The sequence below is a fragment of the Convolutriloba macropyga genome, chromosome 14 (genome assembly GCF_964194025.1).
Source record: "Convolutriloba macropyga chromosome 14, txConMacr16.3, whole genome shotgun sequence".
NCBI classification, from domain to species: Eukaryota; Metazoa; Xenacoelomorpha; order Acoela; family Convolutidae; genus Convolutriloba; species Convolutriloba macropyga.
This window is the reverse complement of record NC_134481.1, coordinates 26,596,758-26,612,311: the sequence shown is the minus strand read 5'-3', so window position 1 is coordinate 26,612,311 and position 15,554 is coordinate 26,596,758. Positions and strand designations below refer to the sequence as shown.

The 15,554-nt window shown below is 31.5% G+C and overlaps 1 protein-coding gene across 1 annotated transcript; it reads right to left on the bottom strand.

The window, feature by feature from the left end:
• Positions 1–11,375: 11,375 nt before the first annotated feature.
• Positions 11,376–15,026, bottom strand: LOC142353241 (uncharacterized). Its single transcript, XM_075405474.1, has 2 exons — positions 14,599–15,026; positions 11,376–11,884 (listed from the first exon to the last, which is right to left on the bottom strand). Exons 1-2 carry the CDS (start codon positions 14,843–14,845, stop codon positions 11,487–11,489), a joined length of 645 nt encoding a protein of 214 aa, XP_075261589.1. The 5' UTR covers positions 14,846–15,026; the 3' UTR covers positions 11,376–11,486.
• Between the last annotated feature and the right edge of the window lie 528 nt (positions 15,027–15,554).

The following is a 15,554-nucleotide window of genomic DNA, read 5'->3' as shown; positions in this document are numbered from 1 at the left end:
AGATAATGATGAGTATAATGAATTTGTTAAGTTATTTGAGGATTATAAGAAGAACAAGAAAAACAAGCTGAGTATTTTTTTAGATTAAAAATATTAGTGCTTAGTAATAACAATGTTTTTAGTAATGATAATATTAGTATTAATATTTATCGATAATCATAAACATAATATAATCATAATCTTAGTTATAATCATAATCAGAAATATAATATAATCATAATCATAAACATAAATATAAACATAATATAATCATAATCATAATTATAATCAAAAAATTATCTTTTCTTTGTACCTAATTATAACCCTCTTCTTTTTTGTACTACTTTTATACCTTCACCAGTAGTTGCAAATTTAAATAAATCAGGTGTAGCCGCTAGAGCTGCTTTAGGGTTTCTAGATGCAGCTGCACTTCCTATTTTAATTGCTATTTCTAATGCTCTTACAAGATTTTTAGCTACTTTCTTTCCAAAATTAACCGTAGCCCTACCAACACTTTTAAAGAAATCTTTAAGTCCTTCTGCTTCTATTGTTGCATCAGATACTGTCATTGACTTATTCCTTCTACATAAAACACAATTACCTTTTAACATCTTACATCTTAGTTCCTTTTGAAGTAATAGCTCCTCTTATATTGACAGTACCACTATAATGTCTACCTCCAACACAATATGAATTAGTTTTGAACTTATTTAAAAGACTCATTTCTATATATAAAAAATAATGGAAGTTAAAAAGTATAATCCTTTTGTTGTTATTAAATCCAAGCCTAAGGTTAGGCCCTAGGCTAAGATCAAGCTTGAAACTAGAGGCTTGGCTCTAGAGAATAAAAAGAAATTAAACATTATTTATGCTAAAGATTTTGTTAATACTAATAAGAAATAGTTAGGTTTTAACAAGAGTAACAGTTAGAGCTGACTAGCTATAATTATGAGTATAAGTATATGGTTATGTATAAGTAAAAGTATATAATTATAACAATAACTATATTATACTATAATTTTAAATAATCGCTAGAGTTATATCTAAAATTATAATTACCGCTAGAGTTATATCTAAAAATATAATTATATCTTTGACTTAAATTATATCTATGATATTATATCAACCATCTTATTACCATCACTATTCACACTAATAATTTTTCTAGTTAACACTAATGCATGACATATAACATCTGCAACTGCAGCACTAAATTTAAAATTAAGTTGTATTGGTTGTGGACCTATATGATCCCTTTGATATCTAGTATCGAATACATATATTCTATAATTACTTTTGAATGTTCTATGATTTATATATGGTTTTATATTATGTGGTAGCCCATTATAATCTTTATTAAAGCTAATAATCTCTTTAAAAGCCTCATTATAATTATTGGTTCCATAATTAATATCCATTCTATCCTCGGGATAAAACTCACTACCAATATTACAATAACATTCAGTAACATTCATTACAACAAATGTACTTGCATCATGAGTTTGTTCATTAACATTATTATTTTCAAAACCAACTATTATATATTGTGGTCTTTCTATACCACTTTTGATACCTAGATCAAACAAGAAGTTAGTAGCATTGGGCACATTCTTATAAAATGTCTTTCTTTCATAATAACTAAAGTCTACACTATTCTTTTTAATTAAACCCTTTTGCACAATAATTCTATTATCATTACTAGGATCAATACTAGGTACACACTATGATATATCTCTAATTTCTATATTACCATCACTGGCAACTGCACCAGGATTAGCATTAACTCTATATATAGAGCTCTATCATTATTATTTCTTTTTAAAAATAGTTTAAATCCTAAACCATATATAATCTTTTCTAAATCATTTACGAAACCAAATAGATCACTCATCCTAACCATCATATACATATGTCCTCGTTGTGCAGCAATATGGTCACCTTTAAGTTGACTATCTCTATTGCCCTGATTTCTAACAAAACCACTCTCATATTTATCACCAGTACTAGTCAATAACTTATACATCAATAGATTAGGATGACAATGATTTATATATTCAATAGTCCTACCACCACTAGTTTCAAGCTTAATTGAACTAAACAATGCCATCATACCATAATTAACTAATCTAATATTAGCATCATTAGCAAATACACCACCAGCATCATCTGATACAACAAACTCTATCTCTAGATATGAATCACGCAAATTTAAGTGATTCTCTTCTCTATTGAGTATGATATTAATGTTAGTATTAACCGTATTCGTTGTTGACAGATTATTAGGTTTATATTTTATAATCTTACTTTTATGTATATCATTATTATAACCATAATTTGTATCCAAATTAAAATCCATTTTTATTAGATAAAAAATGGCAGTCAACTTGATTTTATATGAACTACAAAATATAAATGAAGCTTTAACTAAAACTAAAGAAGAGCATACACTTAACTTCAGAATGATAAAACCAACAGAAAAGTTTAACTTTAGTGAACCTATACTTAATACAACAAAATTAGGTTTAATTAGATTATCTGTTTATAATTCGGTGTTTAATGTGAATAGGAGAAACAATCAATTCTTATATGCTAGTACTGTTATAAAAGATGATGAAGCTTTACCTCGGGCTCTTAGCTCTGACCCTAACCCTAACCCTATCTCTGCCTCAAGCCCAAAAATTACATCTATACTTAATCATAATTATAAAGGAATCCCATTGCTATATTCAACTATTACACCGGGAGCATATGAGTTAACTGATACAGCAGAATTAATAAAAGAAGAAACTGATGGTAATGGTATAATAGAACCCGATAAGAATACGATGAAATGTTTAATGGAAATAAAACAAGAAGCACTCAGCTTTGATATAGAAAACTCACTAACCTCATTACTAGGATTTAGAAAAAAAAGGTAGATATAAATCTCAGAAAATTATTGATATTATGGGTTTTAGTACTATTAACATTCATTGTAATGTGATATGTGGAGCTAAAGATAATGGTAAAGATACAGACATACTACATACTTTTAATCTAACTGAACCACCAAGTTACTTGATAAATATTATACCAACTAAAATCTTATATCAAAATGTAACTAAAGATAGAATAGAATATATTTAATTTCATATTAAAGATCAGCATGGAAGAACTATAGGCTTTAATGGCGATGTATTAAGTTTTACTTTACATTTGATTTAGACTTATACTTGTACTTAGACTTAGACTTATCAGCGAAGCAGGTTCCCTGATACTTAAACTAAACTACAAAACTCTCCGATCCCAATTAATTCTTAGTTTACCATTAATATTTTTATTTTTAGTTATATCAATGACAATATAATCATAAGGCTCTTTCCATACCTTATTATTTATATTAGCAAAATCATTATAACTAAGTTCAACATTATTAAAGAAATCTTGATATATCGATGCTAAGACTTTACCTCTCTGTTCAAATAAAATAAACAGATTACAGTTCTCTCTAACACTCTGCCTATCCAGAGAGAACAGGTGTTGATTAAGATATATCATATTACAGTTATTATGTCTGCCTCTACAAAAGTATTCATTAATAACTGGTTCTTTGGCTCTAACATCATCAAATATCATTAGTTTCTTTAAGTCTTTGGGTAGTTTATCGGGAGATGGTAAATCTTTTATATCTTTAATAAATTCAACATCTGCTTTCGGGTTTATTCTTTCTATACCATGGTACTGATCACCAGTAGGTCCAATGATGTATAGCTTATCAAATTATATACTTGCTAGAATTAGTTTTTTCAATAAGACTGTCTTACCACATTCACTAGGACCAGATATTATACATCTAAAGTTATCTGGGAATGCGGCTTCAGTAATTATATCATCATCATTTAACCATGAATATAGATCAACATTTATGTTTACAGATATCGGTGAAACCACATCACGGATAATATTAGTAGGACTATTACTAATGCTATTACTATTGCTATTCCTATTAGATTTACTCCTTTGATATTTTTCATCAAATAGATATATAAAATTATCATTATCATTATCATTATCATTATCATTATCATTATCATTATCACTATCATTATCATTATCATTATCATTATTAGCAAAGCTACTTCGTAGATCATTAACATTATCATTAACATTATCCTTATCTTTATCACCACCTCTACTACAACTTAAACAAGAACAATCATTATATATTCCTGGATATTTACATTGATTAACTAGAATATTCAAAGCACTTTTAATTCTAAATCCTCTATCACTAAGATAGATCATATATAAACAATAAGCCCACACAATAAGATTCATCATATTGTTGTATTCTCTCATTAGAGCCTAGATCAACATATTCTTCTAAAAATAAAGGTAGAGTTTCTACACCAAAACTATCAAAGTAATATGTTGGACCACCTTCTCTTCTTATAACTAAACCCAATGTGTACCTTCAGTTGGATGTAGATTTACAATAATGTTAGAGTTAGGTTCACTTACCATTTCTGGCTTATCATCTCTCATTACAATCTCAATTGGTGTTAGACTTATATCTTTACCTATATCTTTTATTCTGATATGACTCATAGCATTATTATCAATATTAAATTTATTATTGAACTCCTCAAAAGTTAGGATGAGCATTTTTATATAATAAATTTATTAAATCTAAGTCTAATTATAAGTCTAAGTCTAAATCTAAATCAAATCTATATTTATTATATAAAAATAGAAACAGGTAGTGCAGTTTTTATTTTTATTATTATAATTGGAATTTGTTATATAATACATGATTCAAGACCAAGTAAATATACAAAACTAGAAGAAAGCTTTGGTGGCTTTATGAATAGGAGTCTAGTTAGATTTGAATATGAAAAGTCACGACTTTATACTATTGTTTATGGTGGAACTGGAACGGGTAAAACATATTGTATTAGACAATACTTAAAATTATATCTAGACCATGATCAAGTTCAAGATCAAGTTCAAGATCAAGTTCAACATCAAGTTCAAGATCAAGATCAAGTTCAAGATCAAGTTCAAGATCAAGTTCAAGATCAAGTTCAACATCAAGTTCAAGATCAAGATCAAGTTCAAGATCAAGACCAAAGGTCCATAGTTATAGTTTGTAAAGATGACAGAGACTGGATAGATTCTGAGTCTAATAAGTTTTATACTGGGTTTATTAAATGTGATATAAATATGATCACAAAAAATAATATGCATAAATTTCAAAATTGTGTAATAGTACTTGATGATATGGGTGATAGGTTAAATAAGGATATAGGTTATTATTTTACTGAAGGTAGGCATTATAATATTCAAATGATTGTAATGTGTCATAAACCAGCTCAAATAATTAATACAGCAAGAATGAGTTGTGATACTATTTATCTAACAACTTATAATGGACCTGACCTATTTAAAATCTTTAATGAGATATATAAATGTGAACATGACTTCAATAAAATAATTAGTGAACTAAATAGTAACTATTATAATTGTACAGATCGAATGTCAGATGAACTTCGTTATGGTATAATTAAATATAATAAAAAGAAAAAAACTTTTATTATTATTAGTAGGAATAGAACAATGATATATGATTCAAGAGTTGGTTTCCTTGATTTAAAAGCTCTTAGTTTAAAAGATGATTTAGAAAGAGAAGATATAAATAAACTTATAGCATATATGAAACCACTAATGATTAATGCAACAGATAGAAATGTTACTAATCATGATAATTATCAGTTTTATTTTAATAAACTTCTTACTTTAAATAATATTAAAATTCAGAATGTTGTTTTAACAAAAGAGATGATTAAGGGAAAGGGTATGAAAATTTTATCAAATATTGGTGGAATTATAGGCACAGGTTTATTTATATTTAATTGTTTTTATCCTAATTCAATATCAAAAAATGCTGGAACTGTAGCAATGGGAGCGAGCACAATTTTGAGTAGAGTAAATACATTAGTTAATGTTGGATATGGAGAAGAGTTGGAAGGTGAAACACGAAGCAGTTATACTGATCAGGGAAGCAGTTTGGTAAACCACGAACTTTGTTCGTATATTGATCAGTGTAACTGTGACTTCGTCAATGAAGAGATGGGAATTTTGAATAGAAAGTGGGGAAATTTTTTAAACAAACTATATATAAATAATGAAGAATTTAGAGAAGAGATTATAAATTTTGTTAAAGATAAAAAAGAATTAGACCTTGATTTGATCTTAGATAGGAGATGTAAAACTAAAACACTCATTACTTTAGGAAATAAATGTTTAGCAGAGTGTATCACATCTAAAGATAATACTAAAGATTTAATTGAAATCATTGCTAAATATTATCTGCGAAGCAGTTTCACTGATCCACAAAGTTTGTACACCGATTCTACAGCATAGCTAATATTATTTGTGAATTTGCCAATCAACTCCGTTGAGCAGTTTGGTAAACCACGAACAAAGTTCGTTGGAGAACCACGAGCAAAGCTCGTTCACTGATAATTTTATCTATTAAAAATGCTTTTACAATGTTTAGAGTGTAACTATAAATGTGGAAACATTGCTGTTTTAAAATATCATTATGAATTATTTCATAAAGATAAAACTGATAAATGTATGTGTGGTAATATAATATTAAGTGGTATTTGTTCTAATGATTTTTCCGCATGGGTTTTTTTTTAAAAATTAATCTAGTTCTAGTTCTAACCCTAGTTCTAATTCTAATTCTAATTCTAGTTCTAACCCTAGTTCTAGTTCTAACCCTAATTCTAACTCTAGTTCTAACCCTAGTTCTAGATCTAGTTCTAGTTCTGGTTCTGGTTCAAACCCCAGTTCTAGCTCTAGTTCTGGTTCTGGTTCTATCTATGACTATAACTCTAACTCAGATCCTAACCCCAACCCTAACTCAGATCCTAACCCCAACCCTACCCCTAACCTTATCCCTAACCCTAACCATAACCGGGGCTCAGAAGTATTAACTAGATGTTGTAATAAGTGTAATTATATAAAACCACTAAATAATTTTGATGAGGGTAAGTATACATGTAGAAGTTGTAGTTCAGCTAAAGTTAATTGTCCATTTTGTGCTTCTGTTGTGAGATATGATCGGATACGGGCTCATGTAAAGAAACAACATCCAGATATAGAATTGACTAGAGGATTTAGTAGAAATATAACTGATCGGTGTAACCGCTTCGCGGATAAAACAATTAATCCTAGTTGGCAAAGTCCTAGAGCTGTAAGTCCGTTAGTTATTAACCAAACAGAGGATCTGCGAAGCAGTTTCAATGATAGTTGTTCATGTTAATACTATAATTTTGTATCATTTCTTATTAATAATGGAATAAATATAGAAAAAATAAAAGAAAATATAAATTTATTGAAAAGTATAGATAATTTGAAATAAAAAGTATAAAAGATTAAAAAAATATCAAAAAAGAGGGAATCACTCTTTAATTGCGAAAAAGAGCAATCTTTTCTACTGGGGATCACTCCGAATAAGAGTGAATCACTCTTAAAGAGTGAAATGTAAATTTTGCTTGGATTTTTTGATTTTTTGTTTTTATTTTTGATTTTAATTAATGTTTTTATTGAAGTTAGAGCTAATATATAGTAGTGGATAAAACAAGGAATTCAACAAACAGTAAAATTTGGCCCGATTCGACATGCGCGATTAGCGTTAGGAGAAAGGGACAAATTTCACTGGTGGTTGAATCCCTTGTTTTATCCACTACTGACCATTTTTCATCTGTTCCCTCAATGAAGTCACTTCGCTCGATTTCATGGTGCCGGAGCGCTTCTAAGTTGTGATTATTATTTGCTCATTTCTCGAAAATGTGTTCTTTCTGATTATCAGTCTCGTATCTGTTGACAGATTTTTTTTAGTTTAATCGGCCAATTTATTTTATTTCGTTCTGTTTTTGTTTTTTCACTGGCAATTGCTTTAAACAGTTGTTGATTTGCCATTACAAGTTGCTGCGACTCTTTTACCGAGCCAGGGGACCTTGTTTCGCAAATGAGGCTGCACCTTTGACTTTTTTGAAACTTGTTTCATATATTGGAAGGAAGTTTGTCTTCCATGGTCCGGGTCGGCAGACCAAATGTAACGGCTGCTATCCTATCAACGACGAAGAAATCTTTACAGCGCCTAATTTGTTTCAGTGGTTTCGGATCTGTTTGAATCTTACGTTTTTGCAGTCAGCTCTTTTGAACCCTATTATCCGCTTTACTGATATTCACCGTTGCAGTCTCTGATACTCAATTTGTACCAATAAATAATCATTCAATTTTCTGGTCAACAAACTTGACTCGCTTGAAAGAAACAAGTCGGTCCAATTAATTAATCAAGCATTATTTTAAGTTTTTGTTATCAGAACCAAAGCAAAAATCAGAAATTTTGATTGCAACAAAATCTATCCCTATTGTTTGGCTAAAGTTATCCAAAGATTCAGCTTTCTGTTATTTGGTTTATAGAAAAAGTCACAACTGCTAAAAATGTCTAACTTTGATTTTAGCAATTTCTCTTTTTGTTTCTTTATCAACAAAACTGAAATGCAATAAGCTTTATTAAAACCAGTAAAAAAATTGACTTCTCCTCAAGATCACACAAAGCTTCTCTTTGATAAGAACTTTGCAGCCCAAAAGGAAAAAATGGGATAACCAAAATTAATTTTTCCTTCAAGAAGTCAAAGTTGAGCTGTTCAGTGACTAAAATGATATAGAGAAGCAAAGTACAGTAACAAATAGCTTACAACTCACTGAAGAAATTGTGATTCAATGCTCACCGTATGTCCGTTCAAAATGACAACATTAACTAAATTTAGCTACTTTTATAGTTTTTGAAGCTCCCTTTCTACTGCTAATCAGTGGGTTTTTAAATCCTGAAATTGCATCTTTAATGAGCTATAGATGAAGATTTTGCCATATTGTGAGCAGTTTAACCTAATCTTATTTATCCTTACAGAAGTTGTGTCACAAGTGGTATTGAGTTTTGCTTGTCATACGATTCTAACTCTTCCACTTAATTCCCCATTTCGATACCTAATTTCTTGTACGCGCTTGATCAGGGTAATAACAACACAGCTTCCTGTTCCCTAAGTGCAATATTTGTATTGCGAATTAGTCTTCTGAGGTTATTCAGGAATTCGGTTATCTCCCAATTCGGTCTTATTGACTCAATGCTGACCCGTCCAATTAACACGTATGGTAGAAAAGCATACCTTGACTATTGATCTGATGGACAGCGTGGTCAACAATGAGGGTAAACATAAAAAACAGTTAAAGTAATTTTTGTCCTTCATTGTCTTTCAAATTTCGTCAAAATTAGGCAACTTAGACAGCATATAGAGACTGTTTCCATTTTTTTAGAAAAGATGAAACAATTTTCTTTACACTTTTTGTTGTCAACAAGCGCTCAATTTCTCAACTGTGCATACACAGTGAGAAAGACATTTCTCACTGTGTATAGAAAATGTGGGACTAAATTTGATAAATGTGAGTTTCGTGGCATAATAAGATTTTTCTTCAAAAAAGAGTTTTTGAACACTCAGCACGTGACAATCAAAAGTGAGCCTTGGGTAGACGTTTTTCTGCTCGTAATTTCAAGGTTCAGATTTTTTTTCACTTTCTAAGTTATCTTATCGTACTTGTCAGGAAAACAACTTTTTTCCTTTAGTGTCCATCCAAACATTTCCATCATATGAGTCTACCCCTTACTTCGAGTGCCAATTTTTGGTACCCAGGTTTGTGAGCTTCAAATTGCTGCAGCTTCATATCTGATACTTATTTCAATGGGAACTCAACTTTCTTCAGCCGAAATTTAGATGAATGTTTCTTCTCCAACTCTGCAAGTATCTCCGTTTTCCTGTTTTCTTGATTGAATATTTTCTTGACTTGTCCTGTCTTTTGGTTTCCTTTCTCAACTGAAGGATAAATGGTTTCTGAGATTTGTGGAAAAAGTGTTTGTTCCAATTATCAATCTCGCGTATCTGTTGACAGATTGTTTTGAATTTACGGTGCCTACCTTTATTCCTTTTAAGTTCGCACACTCTTGCGTTTCCACCTTCAATCGCTAAAGATAGACGTTAATCTGCCATTCGAAACTGTCTTGACCTCGTTACCGAGCTGAGTCACCTTCTGTCGCAATTGAGGCAGCACCATGGATCTCTTTTTTGGAAGTTGCTTCGATATATCGGACACCAGTTTGCATTACACGGTTCGGGTCAGCCGACCAAATGTAACGGGTCAGCCAACCAAATATAATCCTATCTCTGAGAGAAGCTAGTTCGTTTCAGCATTTTCAGATCTGTCTGGATATCATATTTGTGCCGTTAACTTTTTCGAACTCTATTATCCGCTATGATGTAAATTGCCGTTGCATTACTTGATACTCAATTCGTCCCAAATACTGATCGTGCTTTTTAACAAAATTGTGGTTTTCTCAGTTTTTTGTTAAATACTTGTAGCACGAATCAAAACTTAAAATTATATTCAACAAATTGCAGGCCTATTAATTGGCTGCAGTTATACATAATTTTTGCCTTTTCTTACTAAGTTTATAGAAAAAGTTGCAATTACTCTAAATGTAGAAATAAAAATTACTAATTCTTTTGACAAGAGTGAACAAATTGGCCGCTTTGATAGAATGTAGCGTTGGATTTTGCTTGCAATTCTTCTAATTCTGTTACTTATTTTGGCTTTGGGTTTTGTGTTTCTTCATATAGTAAAATCGGCTTCAGCAAACTCAATCATTGCGCCAACAAAAACCTACGTTTTTGTAATCTTGCCAGTTTTGGGTCTTTTTGTGGAGAACATTGATAATACCTCGGCGCATTTTCTCACTTATTAATACCGTGGGATCCAGTCCGGGTACTTAATTTTTCGTGAGCGCCGTGATCGCGATAATAAGAAAATTGCTTATTGTTTCATTGGTACCATGCTGGAACTCCTTGGTACCATATTGGAGCCTTCAGCAGTTAACCAGCAATTAGGCTTCCTTTCATTTGGGTCTATTTGATTCGCTGCTGGCACGTTGAATTGACACTTGTCGTAGAAAAATAAACTTTAACCATGGATCTGAGTGATAGCGTGGTCAACAAGGGGGTGAACAACATGAACATCATTTGGAGAAAATCTTGTCATTCATTGTGCTTCACGTCTGCTGAAAACTAGGCATCGTAGACAACATTTATGGAATTTTCCTTTTTTTGAAATAAAATTGAAACAGTTTTCTTTGCTGTTATTGTTGTCAACACAAGCTTACAGAACTTAATTTTTGAAAAACACTTTGAATTTTATTCAATAAAGGCGCGTTCTGTCGCTTAATAAACTTTCTCTTCAAAACTAAGCTCTTGAACCCGAACTTCCAGTAAATTTAAATATCAAAAACTTTGCTTTCATATCAATTCTATCTGGCAAAAACTCAAAACAAATTTATAAATCTTTGAGGTGCATTAACTATTTTTTATTCATTTTTATCGGGTATTTACTTATAATTTGTAGTTTGTTCAGTTGTAACACTTCCATCTGTACGTTGGATATAGTGACGTTGCCTTTACATAGGTCATCGCCAACATCTTCTCTCTAGCTTTCCAGGAAACTTTTCCGTTTTCATGTTGATCACGCACCAACACCCACGCATATTTTTTCACACTTGCAAACTTCATTGACAGCGAAATGCTCCTGTCGATTACGTAACATGCATACAAGATTATGTAACTGTCTTTCTCGTAATCCACGACGTGAACATTCAACTCGTTTGCGTCTCGGCTAATATCATCTTCGAATTTGAAATGGAAATAAGAAGAACCATTAGCGAAGTAGTCTTTCTTCACAGACCCAAATTGTGGTGGTGGATTTCTGAAGATTAAGTTGCCACTGTTGAACTCAAAATGTACTGCGTTATCTAAGCAATGAAAAAGATATAAACCAATGTAAATCAGATATTCTTAAAAAAACCGGCAGTATTTCCCTACAAACCTGTGATTTAGATCAAAAGGAAAAAATATGCCGCAAAAATCTTCATCTCCGTCTTTTCTTAAAATGCTTTAATGTTTTCTACAAATACAGTGAAAATAACGACAGAGTTTTTTTTTAAGAGACTATCACGCCAATTGTGCCAAGTTCATTGTTGTTACTACACAGCTGTCAGCCTTTTTGATCTGAAATATCCCAGTTAGGCCACTATCAGACAGAGGTGAGAAGCGAGTGGCCTAGCCCTAGCCTTCCAAAAAAAATCCACCAAATTTTCTCGTTTTCATAACTTTTATTACCTCAACGACGAAACAGTTTTGCGTCAAAGACTATGTTTTTTTTCAGATTTGAGAAATTAACGATGACTTAGAATATTTATAAACAAGTAGAAAATCGAAATTCGAGCCAGCTGGAAACTGAATAAGACATAGGTGGAAACTAAATTTTAGGTATATTCTCGCCATGATCATCTGCTCTCCGAATCATTAACTTTTTGCTTGGATTCTATTTGACTCCCTAATCCAGACCTGGAATTATTAATAGACCGTCCTCGGCCGTTATAAGGCATGAAGAGACAGTCCTGGATAGATTTTTGGTATGAAAAAAATTTGTCTGGACTTTAAGTGATCACCTCGACTTTGACTGGAACTAAAACACCCGTCTTCGAAATTGGCTAGACCCTCAAAATGTGTCCTGGAATTATGGTGAGGGGCTGAATAGACAAGGCAGTTCCACGAGCGCCCATTTGGCTGTTGATTTTCGGAAGATGTATGCCATAATTAGCATCAATCTAATTCCAAGATGTCTCGCGTCCGAGAACACAAATGTGTACCTTACAAAAAATTAGACTGAAATAAAGCCAAGTTTTACCTTTAATTAATTTTTTGAAGAAGCGTTTCTTTCTACGTTTCCTTTTGCTGGAGTTATCTGGCAACCTATCAGTTGTTACCATCAATGTATACTTTTCAGCAGGATCTCAAAACAAAACAAAATTTTGAAGAAGGAGATTGGCAAATATGAAGGTTCGCAATCAGGTCTTTAGCTCTGGAACGTACAATATTTAAATTGTCGTTTGTAGAATTAACTCTTTCACATCCAATGCAAAAGTTCGCAATACTAGAAAAAATACAAAATTGTATTTATTAAAAACTTGGGTGAAAAAATAAGACTTTTTCCCCAATATTTTTTCAAAAAATGTTTAAATCGCTCGCTTTGTACACCATTTACATTTTTATTTTGTCTGCTTATAACACTCAGAACTACTTTTCGGCATTAAAAAAGATATGCTTTAGTTCTCACGTCAACTCTTTCAATGTTTTGCATTAACGTTTAATAATTTTTTAGGTAATTCAGTTAAATTGTTGAAGAAAACAATTTATCGATTTTTTTTGCGGCTTAAAGTGTGTGTCTGAATAAGTCGCTGTCTGAAAGTTCAATTCAACATTTATCTTTGGTTCAATTCAAATCAATTTTTTCTAGCGGTGAAATATGTTTTTTCAACCCTTAAGCCGTAAAAATGGAAAACAAAAAGATCGCAAATCTTACAAAAACTTACAGCCTTGAACCGCAAATTTTGCAAAAACTACGCGCTTTCATTTATCGCTAAGAGATGCGGGCATTCATCGCTAAATAAGTATAGGTCTTTTAGCATTGCTTGGTTTCCAGCTTAAAAAGCAAACAAAGCTTAAAAGTTATATATATATATATATATATATATATATATATATATATATATATATAAGTATAAATATAAATATAAACATATATATATATATATATATAATTCTGAATAATTCTGAATCACCCGGACATAAGTCTGAGGGCATTTCAGCGCTGAAACAGCACATTTCATCATGAAAAACGTAATTCAGTTCTGAAACATAACAACTCAAGAATATTTAGAGTTTCTTTATGTGCAATTTTTCTTCATCGTGATTATATTGAGGTCATAGAATTTGTCCAGGCTAAATCTGTTGTGTATAGAGTAAAAAATACACATACCCCAAAATTAAATCTGAGCAGAATAATGTCAATATTTTGTAGCTTTTAAAGGGTAATTACTATGTTAGTATACACACTCTTTTTACTTAAGATAGTTTTTAGGCAATTACCAGAAAGCCTCTTTAGCTTAGTGGTTACCACTTGCTACGCAGATAAAATGTTATAAGTACCCACGCGTAAACCTGGTTGGTGGGACTTAAGCTGAACATGTAGTTAATTTACTACATGTTTACTACATGTTTTTCATGTAGTAAATTTTACTCAAAAATGAAGACTAGCCAGGTTAAATTGGGATGTGGACAGAGTACTGGCCACATTAGAACACAGAATGTCTCTAGACTGATTCAGCGTTGATTTGTTCTGCCACCAACCTTTGGGTTATTCAACCCACTAACAATAAATCGCAGCCTTAAATATACATTTTTTGGTTGTTATTTCTCACACTCTACACTTTTAATCTAACTTTGCAAATTTCTGAAGCTCGCATCCTCGATTTCAGTGTCAAAATAGGCATTTGCGGAGTCAAACATTGCACCACTGGGCCACAGGTTCCGGTTGTGCTACTTGAGTTCTCGAAAATCTTGTAATATAAAAGTTGTTTTTAAAAATATTGTATTTCAAACTTGTAACATCTATGATTCTTACCGTATAGAGTATTTTGCTGCAGTGAGAAATCAAACACGGGACAAGAATGTCCTCTCTCTAAGGGGAAATACGTCCTTGAGGTTTCATACCATCTGCCAAGGAGCTCAAACTCGCTTATATCCACGCTTTGGAAGTCAGGAGGAAAACACTGGTTGCGGGTTCGAGCCTCAGTCAGGTCGAACGTACACAGAAATAATAAAATTAAACAAAAAATGGCTGTAGCTTTTAAATACGCCAGCAATTTCATTTTTGGGAGAATTTTGTTTAAATTGACAAAATTTTTACAACCGAGAAGAAATCGGTTTGAAAATTCTAAAGTCACTGTAATCTTGAATTGACCTTAGTTTTAGGATATACGGTGTGTTAAATTAGTGTGATTTGAGTGAGCTAGGTCAATGAAATAGAAATTTGACAACTTATAGTTCAAAGTCAACTATTGTATTTGAAATGATGTTGACAAACAACGGTTTTATGAAAATTCCACCTGTTTGTTTGTTGTTTCATCCTAAACGGAAAACCATGATGAACAAACTGAAACAAAGTTTACGGATAAACCATCAGGTGTAAACAAAAAAGTCATACTCAATTTGTACAATACTTTCAAAATCATGCAAAATTATCATTATCTTGAATGAAAATAATTGGTTGATGTATTTGTATCGTATTTGTTATCGAATCACAGATAATTGTTGATGATCATGTGAGAGAGTTTGCGCTTAATTTCATTTTAAAACGATTAAGACTGAAGTCATAAGAAAGAGTGGCATATTAATGTCAAGACACTCTATTGATCACTTCCTCCTTGAAAGTTAAAAGACTGGACTATCAACAATAACCTTTACCTTTGGGTTAAATACCTGATTTAGTCTTAATTTTGATTTTCTGTCCTTCACTAGTTTTTGTTTATTTCTATCAGTTGGTTTCATTTCAGTTTCTCCATTACTTAATTTTAAAAA